Source organism: Benincasa hispida, chromosome 12, assembly GCF_027475165.1.
Source record: "Benincasa hispida cultivar pf3 chromosome 12, pf3_genome.v1.1, whole genome shotgun sequence".
NCBI lineage: Eukaryota > Viridiplantae > Streptophyta > Magnoliopsida > Cucurbitales > Cucurbitaceae > Benincasa > Benincasa hispida.
The window spans coordinates 66,420,616-66,447,254 of record NC_143489.1 but is presented as its reverse complement, the minus strand read 5'-3'; the positions used below and the strand labels follow the sequence as shown (position 1 = coordinate 66,447,254).

The 26,639-nt window shown below is 35.4% G+C and overlaps 2 protein-coding genes across 2 annotated transcripts; one reads left to right on the top strand and one right to left on the bottom strand.

Moving 5' to 3' along the window:
* The first annotated feature begins 1,363 nt into the window (after positions 1 to 1,363).
* LOC120068470 (dihydrolipoyl dehydrogenase 2, chloroplastic-like) lies at positions 1,364 to 8,593 on the top strand. Its single transcript, XM_039020256.2, has 15 exons — positions 1,364 to 1,930; positions 2,344 to 2,490; positions 2,681 to 2,815; positions 3,165 to 3,273; positions 4,517 to 4,641; positions 5,680 to 5,805; positions 5,904 to 5,984; positions 6,231 to 6,293; positions 6,388 to 6,462; positions 6,620 to 6,698; positions 6,781 to 6,881; positions 7,097 to 7,210; positions 7,302 to 7,415; positions 7,891 to 7,962; positions 8,197 to 8,593. Exons 1-15 carry the CDS (start codon positions 1,628 to 1,630, stop codon positions 8,242 to 8,244), a joined length of 1,692 nt encoding a protein of 563 aa, XP_038876184.1. The 5' UTR covers positions 1,364 to 1,627; the 3' UTR covers positions 8,245 to 8,593.
* A 2,242-nt stretch (positions 8,594 to 10,835) lies between these two features.
* Positions 10,836 to 11,417, bottom strand: LOC120067766 (large ribosomal subunit protein eL29z). The gene is made up of 2 exons (XM_039019342.2): positions 11,227 to 11,417; positions 10,836 to 11,130 (listed from the first exon to the last, which is right to left on the bottom strand). The coding sequence occupies exons 1-2, from the start codon at positions 11,326 to 11,328 to the stop codon at positions 11,047 to 11,049; spliced, it is 186 nt and encodes a 61-aa protein (XP_038875270.1). The 5' UTR covers positions 11,329 to 11,417; the 3' UTR covers positions 10,836 to 11,046.
* Positions 11,418 to 26,639: the final 15,222 nt, after the last annotated feature.

Below are 26,639 nucleotides of genomic sequence, written 5' to 3'. Positions count from 1 at the left end.
AATCAAGATTAATCTGACCAGTTTGATATAATTATTTGGTTAAAGTCCAGGTGAGCCCAAAAATGAGTTTAATTTGGCCCAAAAGCCAAAGTAGGTCAAAGTCCAACTAATTGGGTCCAGAGGCCAGACCATGGACCAACCAAGCTCAGACCCGTGAAGTCCATTAGAGAGCTTTATAAATAGAGAAACTCTTTCCATAGCAATTATACCTTCCAGAGAGCCCAAAGATAATTCACCAACAAGCAGAAGACATAATCGAGGGTTAGAGATCGAACCACCAACAAATCCACAAATTAAGTTTCTCCGGAAATCTCGTGCGGACATTGATTAAGAAATACGAAACCATGGAATTTGGGAATTTTGTTAATAATTTAGTTGTCAAAAGAAACAAAAATCAAATGATTACTTAAAGGATCTAAAAAAGTTATTTTAAAAATAATTGTTATGGAATTCAACTAATAATTCACATATTTGTCATGAAAACCATTACACAGGTTTAGCAAGAAGACAAACACGCATTTTAAAGTACACAACTATAAACAAAATAGTTATCAAACATGTTCAAAATCATTATAAAATAAAATCAAAAAATTATTAAACGGGATCCAAATATTATGTCTATTGCATATTTGAGTATTATTTTGGAATTTAAATCACTTATGTCTGATTCAAAATCACTAAAAAAAATATGACTTTAGTCACTCAAATTTTGATTTAATTTTTAATTGTATACTTTTAAAAGCATCAAAATTAATTTTGAATGATAACAACTAAAGGTTTGTTTGATAGAGATTTCAAAAACATAAAGTTGAAAACAAGGGATTCAATTTGTATTTCACGTTTTGAAATATCTGCATATTCAAAAACCAATTTTTGATTTAAACAAATGTTTAAAATGAGTTTAATATTATATATTTATAAATCATAAAACTTGTTGTAGTTACCTATTAATATTTAGTTGATAGTAAACTTTAAATTTATTTATGAATACGATTTATATTAAAGAGAATTATATAATTATTATTTTATAATAACATACAATTTATAGTACTTTATATAATACATTATTTTTTTTTAAATGAATCGAGTTTATAATATGACATAACGTATTTGTAAATGTTTTTTAATCCTTATTTAATATAATTATGAAATCTAGATAAAATAAAAATATACCGATATTATTTTCAAGATTTATACCGTTTAAATCACGTAAATTAAAAATAATTTGAAAAAATAGAATTCGAATGATCTATCAAACATATATTTATAAAATTTAGTTAATCTAAAAGCTTAAAATGAAATCCGCTTCCTCTACCAAACAGATAGTAAGTAATTTTAAAAACGAAAAAAAAGGTAATTATGTTGTTACGCTCCAAATTTTCACAAGCTATGGGTTCAGAAGGCGCATAGTAGTAAAAATGGTCAGGTAGGACAGCAAAATGGCTACATGTCTATCCGCCGCCCTTAGTTATATCCGCCCGCTCTCAACGGATTCTTCGAGGCTTACTTTCTCCAACTGTTCTTCCAAAACCATTTCCCACTCCCTTCTTCAGATCTCTGTTCTTCACATCATCTTCCTCAAATTCCTTCATTCCCCTTTCGATTCTTCCGCCATATCAATCTCGAAATGCAGTCCTCAATCTCCCTTTCAATCTCCTCCTCTTCATTCGCCCCTCTCAGATCAAATTCCCCCACTGATTTCGCTCCCATCAATCTCCGTTTCTGCGGCCTCCGGCGTGAGGCCCTCGGATTTTCATCCTTCAAGCGCTCTCATTCCAACAGACTTCACATCTCCGCTGGCTCTAGCTCCAGGGGGAAAGTCTCTGCTGCTCTCTCCGGCAATGGAAGTCCCTCCAAATTCGACTACGATTTGCTCATTATTGGAGCTGGTGTTGGTGGTCATGGAGCAGCGCTTCATGCTGTTGAGAAGGTCAGTAAAGTAGCTTTGGTTGCTCGTTTCTTTCATTTCTTAAGGAAGCTCTAGTTTAGTTGGTTGTATCAATTCTCGTGCGTATGTTACGTTAACCCAGATCGTTGTTATTCAATTACATTTATCCCTCGTTTGATTGAAAAGGGTTTCCAACCGTAGCTCGACTCTGTTTTTTGTTGCCAGCTCAAACCGTTTCTGCTTGTATCTTCTACTTATGTTTTTGTCGCTTTAATACAGCCCTTGTCATTTTATCACTGTTTAATGACAATATGGTAAATGAATTTTGCCGAAAATTTAAATATTTTGGTAATATTCGTGATATATGACTTCAATCCAGTCTGTCCATTTGATTGGCACTAGTAATGATCGTACATACGAAATGGGTGTAATTCTGTAGAATACTATTCTTGCAGGGTCTGAAAACTGCCATTGTGGAGGGAGATGTGGTGGGTGGAACTTGCGTAAACAGAGGATGTGTTCCTTCTAAAGCTCTTCTGGCTGTAAGTGGTAGGATGCGTGAACTTCAGAATGAACATCACTTGAAGGCTTTGGGTTTGCAGGTACTGAGTTTACCGAATCAGAGATCTTGAACTTGAAGAAGTACATATTAGTTATCTTTTTGAAGGATCATTGCTATTCATATGTGCCTATTTAACAACTGCATTTTCTATCCTTACCGTTGGTCGATTGGAGTCGTTTAACTACTATTAATCTTCTGACTTCTTCCCATTCTTTTTAACTTGTCTATAGGTATCAGCTGCTGGATATGATAGACAAGGAGTGGCTGATCATGCCAATAACCTTGCCTCAAAAATTCGTAATAACTTGACCAACTCAATGAAAGCCCTTGGAGTGGATATATTGACAGGCGTTGGTACAATTTTGGTAAGTTTACTTGTGTGTTCAAGAAGAGAGTTTATTTCCTGGATACCTTTAGATGAATTTGTGGCAATTATTGTTTCTCATGTCATCAGTCAAATTGTAATGTATTGAGACATTAACCCCCTGATCTATTTGATAAAATTGTTGGTTCTTGTCTTCTTGATTCTTGAACTTGATCACTTGATCCATTCCTTGGAATTTTTCATCTTGAATTTTAAACATACTTCCTGAAAATTTTTAGCCATCAAGATTACACCTTCCAATTGATTCCCCCATATAATATAAAGCGATTGATTTTTCCACGGATGTCCATTTCACTAATTTATCTCATGGCATTGGTTGAATTTTTTAGGGCCCTCAAAAGGTGCAGATTGGTTCTTCTGACAAAATAGTTACTGCAAAAGACATAATCATTGCCACTGGTTCTGTCCCTTTTGTTCCCAAGGGCATTGAAGTCGATGGTAAACATTAATCTTCCTCCTTTTCTCGTCCATGATTAGTTTGAAGTGTATCAGTTATTTGAGTTCTTGAAATCTTGGGTACAAAGTCATGGGAAAGACTCAAATTTGAATGAAGTTGTTGACTCTTAACTTTTCAGTCATTGGATCATAATCACACGACTACTTAAAATTACACCAGATAAGGTCAGAGATTTCCAAAAACATTTATGGAAGTGGTAAATATTAATTTCATATCATCATTGGATCTATAATATAAATGTCCATGAAACAAAGTTTTAAATTCAGGGGTATGAAACTGTAGCAAAATGCTAGATTTGTTTTTAAAATTAATAGCGTTGAACTATATTGCAGTCTGACTCAAGTGAGATGATGGAATGTACTCCTTTCTTTCTTTTGTTGAGAAAATAATTTTCTTAATAGTTCTTCTCAGAATTTGGTGGAGTTAGGTAACCCACTTTGCTTTTGAGTTGGCACTCTACCCAGAATTTGGAGAAAGTAGGTGCATTTAGATATAACTTAGAATTGTTGACTTTAACTAATTGTATGAGCACTTTTAAAGATGATTGAAGTATTATATATGTTTGACTTGGATATCAATGCTGTTTGCTGACAGTATTATCCTGCAAGTTAAGATGTTAGAATTTACTACTCATTGAACATAATTCCTCTACAACAAAAGTGAGTAGTGATTAGTGAATAACTCATAAAAAGAAAAAAGAATACCGTAATTAGTGAATGAAAAACCGTAGATGCAGTGGGGATGCATACAACTTTATTCTCATGAGTGAAGTGGATAGTTGTACTTGAAAAATTCATTTTATATTCACCATTACAGCACATGACAAACTTCACATTCTTTGAGTGCCGAGTCATCTCTTTGGACACATGCTTGTAGTGATTAATTTTCAGATAGTCTTCAAATGGGTTTTTATTTTATTTTATTATTTTATTTATTTATTTTTTAAAAAATGTGCAGCTAACTTCCTCTTGTTGAAGTAATATTCACTTAACTACAACCTTTAAACAACTAGAAAGCTTTCTTTTAGGTTTTTTTTTTGGGGTGGGGGTTCTCTCTACTTAGGCTATCCTCTTTCTCTTTTGATTAAATATCTTGTCGTTTCTAAGAAAAGGGATTAATCATTTTTTTTTTTAAAAAAAAAAAATATTTTGGTTTAATTTTATTTTTCTTAAAGTTTAATTATTTGTAGGGATTGATGCTCAATTAATTGATGGTTTTATACAGGGAAGACTGTTATTACCAGCGACCATGCACTAAAACTGGAATTTGTTCCTGAGTGGATCGCCATTGTTGGAAGTGGCTATATTGGTCTTGAGTTCAGCGATGTGTACACTGCCCTTGGAAGTGAGGTTGGTCTTCCTCTCTACAGATTAAAATGCCTACCCTTAATGTTGTCCAGTATCTTAACTTATTTGTATTTGTTTCTTGATTACATGAGACATGCACAAATCAATAAGAAATGTGAAAACATTGGTTGAAGCCCTTCTAAATCTGTCAGGCTGTTACTATAAGTTTTTGGTTGAATATTTGTTGCTCTATCTTAATTCCCCTACTGTGCTGCGGAAAATATGTCAGTTGAGTTCTTGGATATAAACAATTAATTGGCAACTTAAAATAGTTTCAGGACATTTCTTAAATATTCTAGACGGCAATACACTCCTATTTCAGGTTTGATATATATATATTCTTTGGGGGCGGGGGGGAGGGAGAGGGATCACAAGTATGTTTGGAACTTTTTGATTAGCATTCTGATGAGGCTGTCCTTTTTGTGGTTTATAACTCTATAACATGAGTTTGGACCAAACAATGTTGGATTAAATTTGCTGCATGCATCTTTACCCAACGCTTGTAGAGAAAATGAAGTTTAGAAGTACCCAACGCTTGTAGGGAAAATGAAGTTTAGAAGATAGGAATACGGTTTCTTCAATAAAGATGCTTTAACAAGGCCTAGTGGGCACAGTGGAATTGTTATCTGTAATCTCCATGGCTTCCTCAGCCCTTCTGTAGTTCCATACCAATAATGAAATGCTATTTCATTGATTCTCATTATATTTTAAAGAAAGGCGTAGTGGGCATGAAGAAAGGATCTTTTGGATGTCAAACAAAAATAGAAGGGACTAAAAATTAACAAACTTTTTCTATCAAAGGACAGCCAGGTATTTAAACAAACTTTTTCTGTCAAAGGACAGCCAGGTATTTAAAACAAACTTTTTCTGTCAATGGACAGCCAGGTATTCAAAACAAAACTGATGCAGGGATTTTCTTCAATCTATTATAACCGATAGTGAACCATGTAGGCACGTAACTCTTCATTTATTTTTAAAAGGAATAAGCAGTGACTAGTATGTCTTGTACTACGTAGTTCATCATAATGTTCCTCTTTGCAGGTTACCTTTATTGAAGCACTTGATCAGCTTATGCCTGGATTTGATCCCGAGATTGGAAAATTGGCCCAGAGGGTTCTAATAAATCCACGAAAAATTGATTACCATACTGGAGTATTTGCATCTAAGGTTATGCATAGTTTTGTACTTCAGCAGCTAAAACCTTTTCCCCTCATCTTTTGCATTTTTTTAAATTGGCTTGTGTTTTCTTTGGTATTCTTATATAGATTACTCCAGCAAAGGATGGGAAGCCTGTCACCATAGAGCTTATAGATGCAAAGACTAAGGAACTTAAAGATACTCTAGAGGTAACTCATATTTTTGGTAACTGTCTTTACCGGAAAACTGATGATGCTCAAGTGGGAAAACTGCTTTATATAGTTTTCCCAAATACTCATAGGATCTGGGGATAATCAAGGGTAGATGAGAAAACTAACGTCAACTCTTCAATGCCATCTACATTGCAAGAATAAATGCTGTTATCTGTTGTAAAGGCATTGGTTGCATTGCTGATACTATCTTCAAATATTGAGCCTTTCTTTTGCTTGCAACAGGTAGATGCAGCATTGATTGCAACTGGAAGGGCCCCATTCACCAACGGTCTTGGATTAGAGAATGTATGCCTCCTCAAGCACTAATTTAACATAGACCTTCTTTAGTTGTTCATATATATTTAACAATTTCAAAATCTTTTTTTAAATTTATTTGTAGATCAATGTGGTCACACAACGTGGTTTCGTTCCTGTTGATGAGCGCATGAGAGTGGTAGATGCAAATGGAAAACTGGTATGTAGTACATAGAATTTATTTTGGCTAGCCTTTTATTTTTACCATCATAATCATAGTTTCCATATCCAGATATGCAAACTATAATTATCCTTAGATATTTCATTTATTCAATTTTTTTTAAAAAATCATAGTTTGTACGTAATTTACATGGTAGGTTCCTCACGTGTACTGCATTGGTGATGCGAATGGGAAGATGATGCTTGCTCATGCAGCCAGTGCACAAGGCATTTCGGGTAAGTAGTTGCCAGTCAATTATTATCTGTGCCATAAACCCCAACTAAACAATTAACCATTGAAGCACCAACCTTTTGACAGTGGTTGAACAAGTTACTGGAAGGGATCATGTGCTCAATCATTTAAGCGTCCCTGCAGCTTGTTTCACTCATCCCGAAATTAGTATGGTTGGACTAACTGAGGTAAAAACACATTCAGCATGGGAACTTTTTTTTGTCGATCCGCATTATTGATCGATATTGATTACATTATATTATGTTTGTTCACATCATTAGGTTAACAGTGAGCACTGCATTCTTGCATTTACATCTTATCAAGGCTTTTCCCTATTTGATCATGTGTACTTTCAAGTTTCAATGTCTAATGATCAACTAAATGCATAATTTAATTATTTCAGCCTCAAGCCAGGGAGAAAGCTCAGAAGGAGGGATTTGAAGTAAGTGTTGCCAAGACGAGTTTTAAGGCAAACACAAAGGCCCTTGCAGAAAATGAAGGAGAGGGTCTAGCCAAGGTTATATTTCTGAATCCTACAGACCTTTCTTCAGTAGTATATTGACGATGGTTTCAGTTGGTGATAATTTCATTATTTTCGCCTCATCCAGCTAATATATAGACCCGATAATGGAGAGATACTTGGAGTTCATATTTTTGGATTGCACGCTGCAGATCTTATCCATGAAGCATCGAATGCAATAGCACTAGGAACGCGTATTCAGGTAAATTGCCCCCCTCCCCCACAGCAGAAGAATATATAATCATGGCGGAAGTGGAATGCCTGATGAGGTTAACAGATGCGATTCAATCATATTGATTAAAAAAATGTCATTGCAAAAGTAACCCCTAGAGTATGATGATAGTTGCAATTACACCTCAACTTTCAACTTTAAATTGAGCCATCGAACGTATAAAAATGTTAAAACTGGACTTTCAAAACTTTTACATAATTGTAGCAATTGTATAAGTTTGAGGGTTCAATTTTTATCATATGGGGGTTTAATTTCAACACTTGTAGAAGTTTGAAGCCAAATTTTTATAATGGAAAGTTTGAGGGTGTAATTGCAACTTCCATCAAACTTCAGCAATTCCCCCTGCAATCCCCCACAAAAAAAAAAAAAAGACTAGAGCGACCATTTGAGTTGCATAATCTTCTCCAATCCTGTCTCATATTTGACATCTAATATATTGGTGCAGGACATTAAATTAGCGGTTCACGCACATCCAACCCTGTCTGAGGTGCTTGATGAACTATTTAAATCAGCTAAGGTCAGTTTAATATTTTTGTAGATCAGGCTTGACCTCCAAGACTAGTTGCCATGTCAATGGAATCCAACTCAAAAATACAACAATTTTGTTCATTTCTTGTGTTGGTGCGCTGAAAGTCCATGAATTATACAAGCCCCCTTCACTGAATGAGATTTAATTTCAAACATCAACTAGCTTCTCCTCCCCTAGTTTTTTGGCTAAACATTATTTTATACAAAAAGACATTTTCAACAGGTCGAAGCTCATGTTCCGAGCGCAGTAAGTGAACCGATCGCAGTATAAGCTTCTCCACGCTCAAAGCCTTCTTTTTTGAAGATTTTTGCTTTTGTTAGGGAGTTCCGAGAAACGACATGATTTCTAGATGGAGTGATCAGCAGGAACATCACAATACTGGAAGAAACAACACAGTCTTGAGAGAATTAGCAGATATCGTGCGGTTGGTTTGGTCCAAAATATTTTAGTATTTTTGTCATTCTTATATTATTGATTTAATCCATGCCTTGCAAATGGAACATAAATCTGCAGTTGCTTCCTCTTTTAGATGCTTTTTTGCCTTTAGTTTTGGACAAGTAATTTAAAAATACAAAGCCATATAAGTTATAATTGTAGCTGACAGACATATTTAGACTTCTGTTTGCCTTTTTTTTTTTTTTTTTTTTTTGGGGGGGGGGGGGGGGGGGGGTTGTGGGATGGAAAATTAAATCTTATAATAGGCAATGAATATCTTGTTAACTAAACTATGCTTGTTGTGGTGTAATTTTCCATTTTATCCAATCTTCTCTAGGCAAGTTCATGGCTAGAGAAAAATATCTGTTGGATGAGTGTTCAAATTACCTTCCCTTATCATGTAATGCTATCTTCATATCATCCATCGCTAAAAAAATCCATATCATCAAAATTAGTATTTGAAGGATTGAAAACATAATTTATAGTTATTTTAAAAATGACAAAAGTAATTTTAATGATTTAAATCTCACACCAAAAAGCTCGAACTACCAAGTATCAACCATGTAAATTATCATAGGGTTTGAATCACATACCGAAATCCATCACTGGAAATGCCCACAACATTGCTATATGCACCAATAATAAATGTATATGTACTTGAGCACAAAAGCCTCAAGACATATTTCTGGTTAAATTACGACACTGAGTTTAGTCCAACTTTTTTTAAAAAAAATAATTAATAATAAACTTTCAATCTCGTTGATCAATGAATTTTGGAAAAAAATGAAACTAGTATAAATAACTATTTATAATACGTGTATTTGAGGATGTTAGAATCAGCGTGGGAACCAAAATATATAATTTTTAACAAATGTGGATCTAATATTATGACAAGTGTGTGAGCTCATCAAACAAAAAAAAAAGTTGATTCTTATTTATTAATTTAAATATACTTTTATTGTTGTTTAAAATCTATCAATCTAGCTCCATAGTTTATCAATATTTCGACCTACATTTAGAAGCGCAGTTCAGACCAACATGTGATGACATACAGATCACGTTCAACAAGAAAACCAGGCAAGCAGTTGATCCTATAATATGGACTTCTAAAAAATATTATTTGTTTAGCTAACCAACTTTATAAGTTGATATTAAATAACTCAACTTAGTAAACAATACACACTATTTAAATTTACACATTCATGAAAAACTCCATCTCCTCTTTCTCTATTTTGCATATTTAGAAAGAAACTTCATTTTATCAATTTACATCCTAAACACATCCTCCTCACTCAAACATACTAATTTCATACTTCATAACTCAACCATAACCATCTTCAAACACAGAGCATGATCAGATAAAATTTGAAACCAAAAAATTCAAACTTTATTTGATAATCTTTTTTTTACACTACTTCTATCTCCAAATTTTGTTTAAAAATTTGAGCCAAATTTTGATAACTAAAAAAAATAATTTTAAAAAAGATGATTTTATTTCTGAAATTTGACTAAAAATTCAACTATTGTACTTAAGAAAGATGTAGATCATTTGTAAGAAATGTAGATGAAATAGACTTAATTTTCAAAAGCAAAAACAAAAAATCAAATGATTACCAAACGAAAACTTAACAATTAAGCTCTTGAGCACATTATCTCAAAGCTTCTTTCCCTCTTTTCGGGTACAAAAGGCATAAAGAAAAAACTTGATAGCGCAGCCTAACATTGTAATCAAAGAAGCCCAGAAACATTCAATCAAAGTAAATGAATGATACCCCCCAAAAAAAAAAAACAGAAAAAAAAACTTTTGGAGCAAACTTACTATGGAAAAAACATTCCATTACCAAAGTCAGCAAGAATGGTCCTAAAAACCCATTAGAAAGGGGATTCCAAGGAAATTATATAATTCTCTAATAGCCAAAATCCGGGCTACACATCTCTGAAAATATCTTAACAGACAGCTCTAATAGTTCCGTCCAAATGGCAAAATCGAGTCTAACTTAATTGACATAGGAGTGTGCTAGAAACAACTAGCAAGGCTGTGATTCGAATCCTAGCCTAATAATACTTCAAAAAAAGTTCCTTCCAAAACATCTACAAATCAAATTTGCAAAGCTTGTTGCCCAGTAAATCAAGCTCTCATCCCATCATACCATAGAAATCTAATCTAAAGCTACAAGTCAAACGCTTTGCAGCAAAGATGGGCACCATTGCAACCATTGGATCAAATTTTGAGTGTAGTCCGATAACTTGTGTCTATCCGATCCTAAACTTATGTAAAAGATATATTAGACAAAATTAAAAGTTCAATCAACCCAAATAAGCACAAACAACAAACATCAATAACGTGAAGGACTAAAAATTGTAATTAAACCCACCATTTAAACATGCATTTACTGAGTGAAGAGAGCATCAACAGCACAAATTGATTGTGTGTAAAGATGTAACCAATAATTCAAGCCTTAAAAATGCAAATCAGACAATGTATTGTCGTAAAACAGGCCTCAGAAGCAACAGATTCCACATTGAGTCAAAATAGCAATACTACTGAACAAAAATTAGGGCGATAACAAAAGATTCAACATAAGAAAAACTTATAATATAAAAACCCTAGACTTGGCGACTACATAGCGTTCTAGTTTACTCTTCCTCAGAAGCATTTTCCCCACTTTTGTTATTGTGTTTCTTGGCGTACCTCTGGTTCCTAAGGAACTTCGGATCCATCTATACACAAATCGAAAAGTCGAATTAAAACTATTTCAAAAACAAAAACAATGAATTGAACAAGAGCAGAAGTGATTGTAGGAGTAAATCACATACCCCTTTAGTGGAAGTGTGGCGGTGCTTCCTTGGTTTCTTGATACCGTTCTTATGTGCTTTGCGTGACTGATTGTGCGCTGTGTGATTCTTCGACTTCGCCATCTCTGAACGTGAAAGCACAAAAGATAGAGTGAAATCCGATCTCTGTCGTAGAAGAAATCGATAGGAAGACGAAGAGAGGGATTTGAAGGAAGCTAGGGTTTCTGATGACCTAATTTAATGTAATGGGCAGCTCAATTTGGGCTTTCATTTTGATTTTAATGGGCTTTGTTTTTTGGGCCCATAATTCATTCCAGAGAATTTTAATGGGGAATATGGAATAATTAACCATAATTACACTATCATTTGGAAAAACAACAAAATGCAAGATCCTTTTAGAAAAATACATGAATATCATATGGATCCAATTTTCTGAAATTCTAAAACGTCCTTATCGTCCTTTTTAATTGTCGTGTAATTAATTCAACATCTTTATTAATGAGAATATAATTAATTGCTCAATTATATATTCCGATAGACTTTCAAGTCAACTAAGATCATTATTTAAATTGGATAATTTGTCATAAACCTCGTGATTTAGTATTTTTTTAAAAAATTTTTAAATAAGATTTAATAGTTGTTTTAAATTTTTGAATCTTGTAAATCAACTCATTTTCAAATCTTGTTTTGAAATTTAAAATATTATATTATATTAATTATTCTAACCGAGATTTGTTATTTTTATATACTCTCTATTAATCTTAATCAAGATTCATGGGGTTTTAAATTATTTTGAATGTTATATTTATCATCCATTTGTTTCAATCATCAAATATTAAAATACAACACGTAACCCTAGCTTTCTTCATTGCTTTCTTGGTATGGCTGTTCAACGACTAAGAGTTTTGTTCAATGGTAAATGGGATAAAAATAACCATTCATGACTTCCGATTCATTGAAGTTTCGGTTGTTTCAAACACCTTTTTCAATTTTCATCCTTTTTTTTACTGATTTTATTTTTTGTTCTCAATAAAGGACAAATCTATTTTGGAGGCTTGACTTAATCGACCAAATCCACTGGTGCATATGAAAGACTCGAGTTAATCAACCATCGTCCAATAGTTCAAGTAGCAAAGTCTTCTTTCTAAGGTGATTCCTATTGAACCACTATGAAAAGGTAGGTCAAGCATATAGACGGTGTCGGTATTAACCAGTTTGAAATATTGTTAGTTTCTCGTTCATGACATCAACATCACATCATAATTGGTTAGTAATTTCAGTCGACAATTTCTAATTGGGATTTTCATACTCCAACGTAACTCAATTTCTTTCTTCATGAATACAATTATTTAGATAAAGTTTTTATTAGTCCAACTCTCACTTTCTCAAAGGATATTTTGGGTCTGGAATATTGTTACACAATTTTGGGTAAGTTCAAAAGCGACTTAGATTGTCTGGTTAATCGATTTTCAATTGTAGTGTTATTTGTTTTTAAGTTTAGTATATTTGTTGAGCGTATTTTGGAGACTAATTACAGGGTATTTGTATTTGTAGCTCATGTAAATATCTCATCGAAGTATCCCAAAAAACTTTCAAAAGACCTTTTATAATTATAAAACCCTCATATGTATTAGTGTAACTAATTTTTTTCTTCTTTTATCACACATCTTTATTTTTTTCTAAAATATTTCTCCTGTTTTAAATCATCAAATCATTTTTTTTTTTCAAATATCAAACCTGAACCAATTTGTTTTCAAGTATCATTTTATTTATTTGTTTTGATTTTTTAAAATATTTTTTCAACTTATTTTATGTTTTTGCATTTTGATTGTTTAATTAATTTGAATATTTTATACAATCAAATATCAAATTTTTGAATTGGTTTGAAAAATTTAGAGCGAAGAGTGAAGACAAACTTATCGCATTTGAAGTAGTAGGCGGAGGAAATTTGGTTGCGATGATATATTCAAAGAAAATTATTCTATTCACGACACCATTACTATGAATTGAGGTTGGCGATGGAGCTTGTGTTGGAGGAGTTGAGATAAAAGAAGATGGAACTGAAGTGATCACTAGTGGCTCCAAAGGAGCAATATATAAAATTGGTGGAGAAGGAGCACAAGTCGAAGTTGATGGTGAAGTATTGGTGGAAGGAGAGGGAGCCACACTTGACGGAGTAAGAGATGAAGACAAAATTCAAGTCGGAGGTGTTGCCATTATTGTTGGAGAAGTCGATTTCGAAGAGAAAAATGACGACAACTTGATTGGAGAAGAGGTCAGTGTGGTGTTCAGAACATGACAAACTGATAATCTCTAGATATTTGGTTTAATTATAGTGTAATTATGAATATTTCTTAATAAGTCAATTGCAATCTCGCTTGTATGGCTCGAGTAGTTTAGACTTTTATAAATTTGTTTATTTCTTATTTTTTATTCATTTTGTCATTTTTACAAATGAAATGTTGATTTGTTGTTTTTATAAATGAAAAGTTAAAATCTGTCATTCATCCCTTATCCTAAGGGATGACTATCTTATCCACACCCTATTTCTCAAAAATAGTCAAATGAAAACAACAACAATAATATATAATAATTTTGATTCACCATCCTTCGACCCCGCCCATTTTCTTCATTATTATTTTCTTTACAAAATTATAAACACATATACACGCACGACATATGTAAATGTTCCGATCATTTTTAAACTCTTATGAGTGAATAATTAAATAACCTAAAACGAAATTTGATTTAATTTGAGAGTTTTAATTACGCTTTATATTAAGGGTGAGGCTCGAAGAAGCCAAAATCCCTCCGAGAATCCTCCAAGATCCTTCTTTATGAGATCCTTTCAAGTAGCGACTATTATCTTGCTCCTCTTGTATAATCTCTTCCAGAAAAATGGAATCAGATGACTTAATAAAAGATTGGAAGAAACTAAAACTCACAGAAATCGAAGAAAATTGAATGAAGTACATTCCGATTATCTATCACAAAATATAATGAACAAGTCGGACTTCTGCCTAATTGGAAAAATTCTATCTAAAAGACAAACTATGTGCTAAGAAATGCCACGGCAAGCGCCTGAAAGACAAAAATAACCTTCCCAATTCAAAGAAAGTGGCTGAATTTTAGTCCTGCCTTTCAATAAGAAGTTACTTTGTTGGAATGCTCAAGGATTGGGCAATCCTAAAACATTCCGACGATCGAGAGAATTCACTCGCTCTCATGCCCCTAACATTCTATTCTTATATGAGACTAAATGTGGTAAAGATATTACCAATAAAATTCGAATTCAAAATGAATTTCCTTGCTTCACAGTAAACAGTGAATGATTCAAAGGAGGACTATGTTTATTATGGAAACAAGAAGTAGTTTCCAACATCATATCATATTCGCTACACCATATTGACTCTAATCTATGTTGGAAAGGAAAAAAATTGGAGATTCATTGGATTATGTGGATTCTCAGAAACAAAAAAAAAAAAGAAAAAAAGAAAAAAGAAAAAATTCACATGGGAATTAATTAGAAGACTACATGACAACGATGAATCACCCTGGTTAGTTGGAGATGACCTAAATGAAATTTTATAGAATTACAAAAAAGAGGGTGGACCTCATAGGCTTGAAAATTTTGGGACTTGTATTGATGATTGTAGCCTTAGAGATATGAATTTCTCAGGAAATATATTTACTTGGACTAGTGTAAGAAGAACAACGAGAATTTGGGAGAGATTAGACAGATATCTACTTAATGAATCTTTTGATGAATTATTCCCAAATTCAAAGATTTATAACTTGGATGGGGCAGACTCTGATCATAAGCCCATATTATGTGATACACTGGATAGTCAATCTAAAAGAAAATGTTTCCACCAAAGACCTTTCACATTTGAAGAGTATTGGAACTCACATGAGAAATGCAAGAAGATCATAGAATCCTCTTGTATTGGAACTCCTCGAAATAACCAACTCACTCAAAATTTAAACATCTGCTCAAAATCTCTATCTCACTAGGGAAAGAAATTACTCAATCAAAGGGGAAATAAAGATAATATTTGCAAAAATAATCTGAGAATTGAATATGGAAAATATCCTCAATTGATTTTAAAAAAATCATGGCATTGAATTTGAATTAGATCACCTATTAGAGCAAGAAGAAATATACCGAAAACAGAGATCAAGAGAGGAATGACTAAAATAGAGAGACCAAAATAAATCCTCCATAGAAAAGCCTTCATAAAGGGGGAAAAAAAGAACGAGATTTTGAGTGTCAAAGACAGAAATGGGAATTGGATTGAAGACCAAACAAAAATTGAAGAAACATTTATTTTATATTTTCATGATATTTTCACTTTAATAAATCCTTATGATGAAGTTATGAATGTTGTTTTGGATTTAATTCCTACCAAAACTATTAATGAAATTAACTCATCTCTTCTTACTCCTTTTACGCAATCTGAAATCAAGGAATAAAATAAACAGATGTTCCCTACAAAAGCTTCCTGATGGCTATACTACTATTTTCTTTCAAAACTATTGGGGCATAATTGGCAAAAGCACAATACTTAAATGTCTTGAATGTTGGGGTTGATACCTTAAATCTCGTAAGTCATGTAGTTTGTAATTGTAATATACAAATAATTTTATTTATTTAATAAAATATGAGATATTTTATTCGATATTTAGTAGCATTAGCCCAAAAACCAATAAACTAACATAAAAGGTTATCATATGTAGCTTTAACATGTATGAAGAAAAGTTTTTCAAGGGTACGCTTTCTTGAAACCTAACCCTATTTTTTTCCTTCTCAAGCATGTTGTAAATTTTATGAATTAATGCATCATTATATTTTGGTTCTATAAAATTCTTGATTACGTGAAACATAAAAAATTGGCCCGATCCCCGCTTCCGCTTCGAAACTTCATAATTTCTTTATTGAAGTCTTGAATGATGGTACGAGAGTTTACTCAATTAATTCTACTCATATTATTTTAGTTCCTAAAATTTCTAACCCTTATACTGTTGGAAACTATAGACCAATCAGTTTTTGTAATGTCATCTATAAAATAATCACAAAAACAATTTCTAATAGATTCAAACCTCTACTAAACTCTCTTAATCTTTTTTACACAGGTTGCATCTGTACCAGGAAGAGAAATAACCGACAACATTATTCTTGGCCCCGAATGTTTACGCTTCTTAAATAAAAGGGAGAAAAGAGTAAATGGTCTTGTTGCAATCAAACTGGACCTAAGTAAAGTATATGACAGGGTTGAATGAAATTTTTTTCCAAGGAGACCCACTATCTCCCTACTTATTCTTATTTATTACTGAAGGTCTCTCACATCTCATCCACAATGCGATTTCAAGAAATATTCTTTTTGGAATTCAACTCTCACAATCTTGCCCCACCATCTCACATATTCTTTTCACGGACGACGACATTATTTTTTGTAGAGCAGCTGAGGAATATCTACTAATCAAACAAATCCTAATCACTTTTGAATTAGCTTATGGAGAAAAAAGTTAACTATGATAAATCAATATATTATTCTCAACAAACATAAAAAAGGACAGAGCTAAAATCCTATAAGATATCATTGGGATCTCCAATGTAGATGACTTGGGTCCTTACCTAGGCATTCCTTCATCACTCTCAAGAAGCAGATCTAGAGACTTCATTTATATTCAAGAGAAAGTGTGGAAAACAGTACAGGGTTGGAAAAGTTCTTTTTTCTCAGGGGCGGGAAAGAAAATCTTAATGAAAAGCATAGACCAAGCCATGAGCTTATTTAGACTCCCAAAGGAATTTTGTAAAAATATCACAAGACCTTTTTTGAGATTCTGGTGGAATTCTCAAGTTAACAAAAAGAAAATACATTGGATGAGCTGGAAAATAATGTGTCTACCAAAAATTCTAGGTTGTCTGAATTTCAAAGATCTAGAAGGTCTTAATCAAGCCCTACTTGCTAAACAAGTATGGAAAAATTTGATGAATCTAGATAATCAAGTTTCAATAACCCTGGAGAGTCTCTATTTTCCAAACTCTTTAATTACCAAGGCTCTTCCTAGTAAAGAATCCTCATAAATTTTGGAAAAGCCTTTGTTGGGGAGAAAACTTATTATTAAAAGGTCTACGATACAGAGTTAATAATGGATCAACTATCAATATTTTTGTTGATTATTGGATTCCATGTCCAAGCACTTTCAAACCTATTTGCTTTAACCACATACTTACAAACTACAGAGTTTCTGATTTTATCCATCCAAATGGAACATGAAATGTTGACCTATTAGATGAGTTCTTATGCGAAAATATCAAATGCATAAAAAATATTCTGATAAACAACAAAATCCAAGACAGAATTGTTGGGGTTGATGCCCTAAAGTCTCGTGTCCTGTAGTTTGTAAACAGTATATACAAACACCTGTGATTGTTAATATATGATATTTACTTCACTTCTTGTTGTTTTGCTCGGTTATTTGTTTTATTTGCTTTACCACAAACTAATAAACATAAAATCCCTGATTATCTGTATGTGACTCAAGCATGTATGTGGTGACATACAAGTAGATCATGTCTTGAGTGATAACCAAAATGGTCTGTAGTATATGGATATAGGAGGGAAACCTTATCCTGGTAATGCTATGGATGCGACCTGCTCTGTGGAATGGTCACAAGTGTTGTGACTTGCCACATATGGTCTGATCCTGATCATTTGTGTTGGGGACATGCAAGCGGGGGCGTTCTATACAAAGAGTTTGTATAAGACCTGACCACGAAGTGTAAATATCTCGTTATATAATACCGTTCATGACAAAGGCTTCACTTCACTAGGATGACCATAGGTAACATGACCTAAATCCTGAGTGAGTTGGAAACTCCTGCCATTGAGGGCAGTCTTTTAATTTGTATGAGTGCGAGTAGCCAGGTCACCGATTCAAACATATGATTTTGGGGATTCGTCTGATTTGGGAGTTGGGAACTCAGCTACACAAGATGGAATTCACTCTTTCCGCGAGGCAGAGATAAGTAGATAGATGACTCCCTTAAGGGCTGATTCCGGGGCCTGAACGATGTGGCGCCACACACCTTCTCTTGGCCCGAAAGATGTTCACACATAGTTGGACTATGTTGTATTGTTCATTAGAGGAATCAGTGGTACTTAAGAAGCAAGATGTTACTACAGGGGTAAAACGGTAAATTGGCCAAGCTGTACTTACGAGCATCTGTGAAGGGTCATCGTACTCATGATTGGTTATATCCGATGAACACAGAAATATATCTATGGTAAGAAGAGTTCAGCTGTTAGTCTTTAATGGAATCACTGTCAGTTAACGGATGGTGGATCTCGTGGCTAAAGAGTTTAGTCAACTATTCACGTACCATTGGAGCTTCGAGCCACAGGTCCATTAGGTCACCTGGGTAGCTTGGATAAAGTCGAGAACTAGTGTTTGGGTTAATTTGAAATGTTCAAATTGACAAGATGAAGTTTAATTATATATGATATAATTAGACTAGTTAATTATATATGATATAATTGGCTAAATGTATGAGATACATTATTTTGGAGGAAATTAGATATAAATATGATTTATATCAAGAAGAGGAGAAAATACTATAGTAGATATATGATATTATAGGATATAAATATAATATGATTATATTTATTAATTAAATTAATTGATTAATTATTTGATAATTAACCGATTGATCCACGTTCGGACGTGGGAAGTGGGGTTGCAAAGGTTATGGTAACCAGTGGGTTAAAGTAATGAAAATCATTTTTATTATTATTCAATCGTGCATTCATCGCCCACGCCCAAAAAGAATATGTGAAAGAGAGATCGCGAAAGCCTATACGATAGAAGCTCGTTCGTCTAAACGATCATCTAATTCACGCGTTCTCTAAACGATCGTATGCATCTTTCTTAAACGATCATTTAGTTTTTCCTAAATGATCGTGTAGCTCTACTATATGATAAGCATTTCCGCTATACGATAGTAGAGTTCATCTGCCACTTGCTTATCGTCTACATGACGTATTCTCCTCCATCCTCTACCAAACTCACCAGAGTCCACTCTTTGGGTTTTTTATGTCGAGGATACTCGAGTTTCTCTTATGTTGGTGTTGTCCTCGTGACATTGTTCGTGTACGCTCGGATTGTGTTGTTGCAGTCGACTTACTTGTCGAGTGCTGGTAGATCGGTGGGAGGTTTTCCGCTGCTTTGGTTCAGTCGTTCGAAGAGTATCTTCATCTGGTATGAACCCTTTCCTTGTGTTTTATTGTATTCAGAGCATGCCGATAATAAGTTTTATATGTATAAGTGTTTGTAAGGAATGTATATCGTTTATGTTTTGGTCACTTTGAAATCGGACCGATCTAAGCCCACTCATGGAACTCTTGGTATGAGATCCTTCAATTGGTATTAGAGCTAGGTTACTGATACTCCGATTTCATTTGTTGTAACGAAATAACGAAATAACGTATACATTTATGGTGGGTGCATTTCTACGCTGTTTTAAGTATTAATACTGTTGTGGATGTTCCGGATTAATGGATGTTATATTTGGTTAAAAGCATGAAGTAAATTGAAAAAAAAAAAAAAAGAAGTCGTAGCTCGGGATAAGATGCCTCGGTTTGTTTAATTCCTTTTACATTTGTGGTTGTTTATAAAGGCCCCTGCATTTTTGGGCATAAATAATCGTAATCGAGTCTGTATTCAAAGTGTTTGGAGTCTTGAGTCATTCATCGAAGTTCTGGGCAAAGGTTGCGGCTCTTCGAGGAAGGAGATGATCTAGGGTTGATCGCATCGTGCAGAAAAGGTTCTATGCGATCGCTGTCCATCGCATCGTGAAGATGAAGGACTATACGATCGTGGTTGAACGCATTGGTTGAACGATGGAGTATGGGATCAAGAGTTGGTCGTATCGGGTTGACAATAAGGCATGCGATCGCTGAGTATCGTTTAATGTGCTCGCGAGCTAGATGATCGTTTAGGTCAGCAAGCTTCATCGCTTAGTAACTGACTAAACGATCGCTTAGCATCGCAAGGTAAATCGTTTACCAAGTTGCATGCATCAGTTAAACGATTAGACGCTCGCGTATCGTTTAAAGTGCACTAGATAATCGTTTAGGTCAGCAAGCTTCATCGCTTAATACTTGATTAAACGATCGCTTAGTAACTAAAGGTAAATCGTTTACCTGTCGTCACGCTACACGATCAGTCATCGTCTACGCGATCGTTTGCTAAAGTTCCTATCGTCTAGTGTGCGATGAACGATCATCTACCTACAGAAGTTTCCTACACGATGAAGACCTCCTAGCTGTTCAAGACCTGGTTCTCCTGTGAACCGGTTTGCTCGATGAAAAATGTAATAGATAGGGTTTTTCATTCCGATTTTTTGGTTTAAAGGCTCATCCCGGTCCATTAATCTATTTGTTTAATACATGTGATGTATGTTTTATATGTCATATGGTATACACATATAGTAAATCCCACCTTAGGTTATGCATTGATCATGCTTCATCTCTTTATTGTAATTGTTATAATTTAGAGAAGCATGATTTTAATTATATAAGAGCATGCTCATGCATCATATAATATAAAAGTTATATTAATGCATACATAAAAAGCATTGACATGCATCATCTTTATATTATAATTGTTATAGTATAAGGGTGAATGATAGCATGTTTGCTTGGTTATTACGCGTTATATAAAAGTTATATAGTAATGACCGGACTTTGCATGAAGCATGACACATAGGTTATTCTATAATTGTTATAAACACCTCGTTATGCGCAATATTTTTTAGTTGTTTCTTTTTAAGAGTTAAAGAGAAATTAAAACTAAAAGAAATAAGAAAGGCATGCATGCTAACTTAGGTTTAATTCATGTTTTAAAATGTTTAAAACTTGGATCACATAGATCTAAGATCACGGTTCTAAGATGATTAGCAACCCTAAGGCTTTAATCTTTTAATCAGTTTAATAGGATTAAATTGGCTAATAAAAGGTTAAAGTGTAGCAAATTTATCTATAAGGGACCTTTTGTCTAAGGCGGGTTCTGTCTAGGCTGGGATATTTAAGTTGACGGAAACGTAACACCCCTACCTGGGAACTTACCTGGAAAGGTGAATTAGATAGATTTGATGCATGCATGCAAGTTAAGGACAGTCCATTAAAGTGTTTAAATGTGACTACTTGAACTTGTTTATATTTCATAAACAAACGTTGTTTATGAGTAGGCTTTAAAAAGACCACTTAGACTAAAATCAGTAGCCGGATTGTCTAGGTTAATGAATCCCTAGGTAGAACATTCAGTGGGAGGTACTTGGGGCATAAGATGTTTCACTTAAACCTTTCATTTTTCTCCTAAAGTCCACACCATGATATCTATCCTCGGCCTCGCGGCACCTTTGGCGTGTCCCCCCAACGGATGGTGTTTAGGTAGGTCAATATCAAGGTGGATAGAGAGAATGTTCATATTAAGTGGGAGCGGGAAGTTCGACATCATATCCATCGATCTCCCTCATTAGGTTGAATAAAGTTACTGCGCATCGCCTCGAGGCACCCTGGGAGTGTCCCCCTAAAGGATGGTAGTTTTGCACATTTCTTTATTTGATCTCCTGTAAGAGGATAAGGTAATTTAGTCTCTTGTCTTAATCTGTCTTTTCCCTACGGTAAGCGCATTAGGGCGGGATTCTGGCACCGAAAACGAGGGGTTACACTTACACGGAATAGTTAAAGGTTAACGATTCTGGACCAAAAAATGGTGGTTGTTAGGTTCAATTCCAAGAGTTGGTTCTACCTAATGGTTGAAAATGTCTCATCCCAGTGAAGAGGCAACTGATCACAACACTGGTGGTGTTTGTCCTGACTCACTGGGCATCATTGCAAAATTGAAGTCAATAACTTAGGGTACTTGAAACTGTTTTGTAAAACTAATTGGTTTAAAAGTGGTTTAGCAAAAACTAATCAAGATTTGTTTGTATTTTTAGCAACTTCTCAAATGTCTACAGCCACCTTACCGTTGTTAAGCGCCGAAATATTAACTGGCGACAATTTTTCAACATGGAAACATATTATCACGACGATCCTAATCATCGAGGATCTCATGTTCACTCTCACGGAGGCTTGTCCTCCTATTCCAGCTTTAAATGCCGCTCGAAATGTTCAGGAGGCATACGAGTGATGGACAAGGGTGAATGAGAAGGTCCGAGCCTATATCGTGGCAAGTCTTTTTGACGTCTTGGTCAAGAAGAATAAGCTTATGGTCTCAGCCCGTGAGATTATGGAGTCCCTGCGGGGGATGTTTAGACAACCATATTAACAGCTTATGCATGAGGCTCTTAAATACATTTTCACCTCCAAAATGCAAGAAGGCACCTCTGTTCGTGAACATGTGCTAAACATGATGGTCCACTTCAATGGGCGGAGTTGAATGGGTCTACCATCGATGATTGCAGCCAGGTTAACATAATCCTGCATTCTTTGCCGGAGAGCTTCCTGCACTTTGTTAGCAATGTGATTCTTAATAAAGTGAAATATAACTTTACAACTCCCCTCAACGAGTTGCAGACATACTAATATTTACTGAAAAGTAAGAAGAGGCAGAAGGGTAAGGCAAATGTTGCTTCATCCTCAACTATGTTCCATATAGATTTGACCTCAGGTCTTCATCTTATACTTCTAACTCTGTAAAGGGGAAGAAGAAGAAGGGTGGTAAGGAAAAAGGGAAGGCACCTGCTAACCCACTGCCTGTTGCCCCGAGGAGGCATCCACCAATTACTAAGGGAAAGTGTTTCCATTGCAACCAAGATGGACATTGGAAGAGGAACTGTCCTCGGTATCTGAAGGAGAAGAAAGCATCCAAGGCGGATAAAGGTAAATGTGCTTTACTTGTGCTCGAAACTTGTTTAGTGGAGAATGATGATTCAGCCTGAATAATTGATTTAGGCGCCATTAATCATGTTTGTTCTTCTTTTCAGGGGATTAGATCTTGGCAACAGCTGGAGGCTGGTGAGATGACAATGCGAGTAGGCACCAGGCATGTCGTCTCAGCTATGGTAGTGGAGGACTCCAGTTGACTTTACAGAATAGGTTTCTAATTTTAAATGATGTTTATATTATTCCTGAACTAAAAAAGAACCTTATTTCTGTAAAGTGCTTATTGCAATGAAAATACACTGTTTCTTTTAATTTGAGTAAAGTGTTTATTCATAAAGATGGTGTTTTTATTTGCACAAAAAATCTAGAATCGAATTTATATATGCTAAGGTCGTTAGCCATTAATTCCCTCCATAATACTGAACTGTTCAGAACTGTCGTAACTCAATCAAAACGTCAACGAATTTCTCCAAAAGAAAATATCCAACTTTGGCATCTACGTTTAGGGCACATCAATCTCAACAGGATCGAGAGATTGGTGAAGAATGGACTTCTAAGTGAGTTAGAAGAAAATTCTTTACCTGTGTGCGAATCTTGCCTTGAGGATAAGATGACGACCTTTTATTGGAAAAGGTTTTAGAGCCAAGGAGCCTCTTGAGTTAGTACATTTTGACCTTTGTGGTCCTATGAATGTGCGAGTCCGAGGTGGCTATGAGTATTTTATCAGTTTTACTGATGATTACTCTAGGTACGGATATGTTTATCTTTTGCAAAGGAAGTCTGAATCCTTTGAAAAGTTCAAAGAGTTCAAGGCTGAAATTGAAAATGCATTGGATTGACGGATTAAAACACTTCGATCAGATCGAGGTGGAGAGTTTTGGGACTCCGCATTCCAAGACTATTTGACAGAACATGGAATTGTTTCCCAACTCTCAACGCTAGGTACACTTCAGCATAATGGTGTAGCGGAGAGGAGAAATAGGACCTTGTTAGACATAGTTCGTTCAATGATGAGTTACGTTTCTTTACCGGACTCGTTTTGGGGTTTCGCAGTGGAGACTGCGGTGTACATACTCAACTGTGTTCCCTCCAAAAGTGTTGCAAGAACACCTCTGGAGTTGTGGAACGGGCATAAAGCTAGTTTACGTCATTTTCGCATTTGGGGTTACCCTGCACATGTGCTTGAGGCTAATCCCAAGAAGTTGGAACTACGGTCGAGGTTATGCTTCTTTGTAGGCTACCCCAAAGGCACCCGAAGGGGTTATTTTTATGATCCAAAGAAAAATAGGGTCTTTGTTTCAACAAACGCTACTTTCTTAGAGGAGGATCATATAAGAGAGCACAGTCCATGGAGCAAAGTCGTGTTGCGTGAGCTTTCCAATGAAACTACTGAAACTTCAACAAGAGTTGTTGAAGAGCCTGCTACATCAACAAGAGTTGTTGATGGGAGTTCATCCAGTAGGTCGGTTCCACCTCAAGCGTTGAGGGAACCTCGACGTACTGGGAGGGTTGCGAACCCACCCGTTCACATCTGGGTTTCACGGAAATCCTTGATATGGTAGCAGGTGGGACATTGAGGATCCATTGTCTTATAAGAAGGCAATGGAGGATGTTGACCAGGATGAATGGGTTAAGGCCATGGATCTCGCGATGGGGAGTCGATGTACTTCAACTCAGTATGGGATCTTGTAGATCAACCTGATGGGGTTCACCCTATAGCTTGTAAATGGATCTACAAGCGCAAACGGGGTGCTGATGGGAAGGTACAGATATTCAAGGCTCGACTTGTGGCAATGGGTTATACCAAGTAGAGGGAGTCGACTATGAGGAGATTTTCTCACCTGTTGCCATGTTAAAGTCGATCTGCATCTTCTTATCCATTGCAGCTTATTATAATTATGAGATCTGGTAAATGGACGTCAAGACGGCCTTTTTAAATGGCAATCGTGAGGAGACCATTTATATAGTGCAGCTCGAGGGATTCATAGCCCAAGATCAAGAGCAAAAGGTTTGCAAACTGAATCGGTCCATTTATGGACTGAAACAGGCGTCTCGATCTTGGAACATACGATTTGATGCTGCGATCAAGTCATATGGCTTTGACCAAAATGTTGATGAACCTTATGTCTACAAGAAGATCATCAACGTTTCAGTAGTCTTCTTAGTGTTGTATGTAGACGATATCTTACTCATTGGGAATAATGTAGGTCTATTGACTGCAGTTACGAACTGGCTAGCGACCCACTCCAAATAAAAGATTTGGGAGAGGCTCAGTTTATTCTAGGTATCCAGATCTTTCGGGATCGTAAGAACAAAGTGCTAGCACTGTCTCAGGCATCGTACATTGACAAGATGTTGCTCAAGTACTCGATGCAAGACTCCAAGATGGGCCTATTACCATTCAAGCATGGAGTCATTTTGTCTAAGGAAATGTGTACTAAGACACCTCAAGAGGTTGAGGAGATGAGACAAGTCCCATGTGTCTGCCGTTGGCAGTTTGATGTACGTGATGCTCTGTACTCATCCAGACATCTGCTAAGCTGTGGGCATAGTCAGTAGGTATCAGTCTAACCCAGGCCAAGGTCACTAGATCGCAGTGAAGAATATCCTCAAGTATCTTCGGAGAACGAGGAGTACATACTCGTGTCGGGATTTGATCCTTACAGGATACACGGATTCTGACTTTCAGACTGATAAGAACTCTCGCAAGTCCACATCAGAATCAGTCTTTACTCTTAACGAAAGAGCTATAGTGTGGTGAAGCACTAAGCAGGGGTGTATCGCTGACTCCACTATGGAGGCGGATGACTCCACTCAGGAAGTTCTGGACAAATCTAAAAGTTGTTCCAGATATGTCTAGGCCCATTACTCTCTATTGTGATAATAGTGGGGCAGTGGCAAACTCCAAGGATCCAAGGAGTCACTGGCGCAGAAAACACATAGAGCGGAAGTATCATCTGATCTGCGAGATAGTGCATCGAGGGGACGTGATCATCAAGCAGATCACTTCGAAGCACAATGTAGCTGACCTATTTACAAAGGCTCTCACGGCTACAGTGTTTGAGGGTCACCTACGAAGCATGGGTCTATAGGATCGTCCATGGCTGAACAAGGACAAATGGGAGATTTTATTGTACTACGCTTTTATGCCCTAGTTTATTGTTTTGTACTAAGTTTTTTGTACACCCCACTTCACTTTAGGAAAAGTGGGAGATTGTTGGGGTTGATGCCCTAAAGTCTCGTGTCCTGTAGTTTGTAACAGTATATACAAATATCTGTGATTGTTAATATATGATATTTACTTCACATCTTGTTGTTTTGCTCGGTTATTTGTTTTATTTGCTTTACCACAAACCAATAAACATAAAATCCCTGGTTATCTGTATATGACTCAAGCATATGGTGAATTACAAGTGGATCATGTCTTGAGTGATAACCAAAATGGTCTGTAGTATATGGATATAGGAGGGAAACCTTATCCTGGTAAAGCTACAGACACGGCCCGCTTTGTAGAATGGTCACAAGTGTTGTGACTTGCCA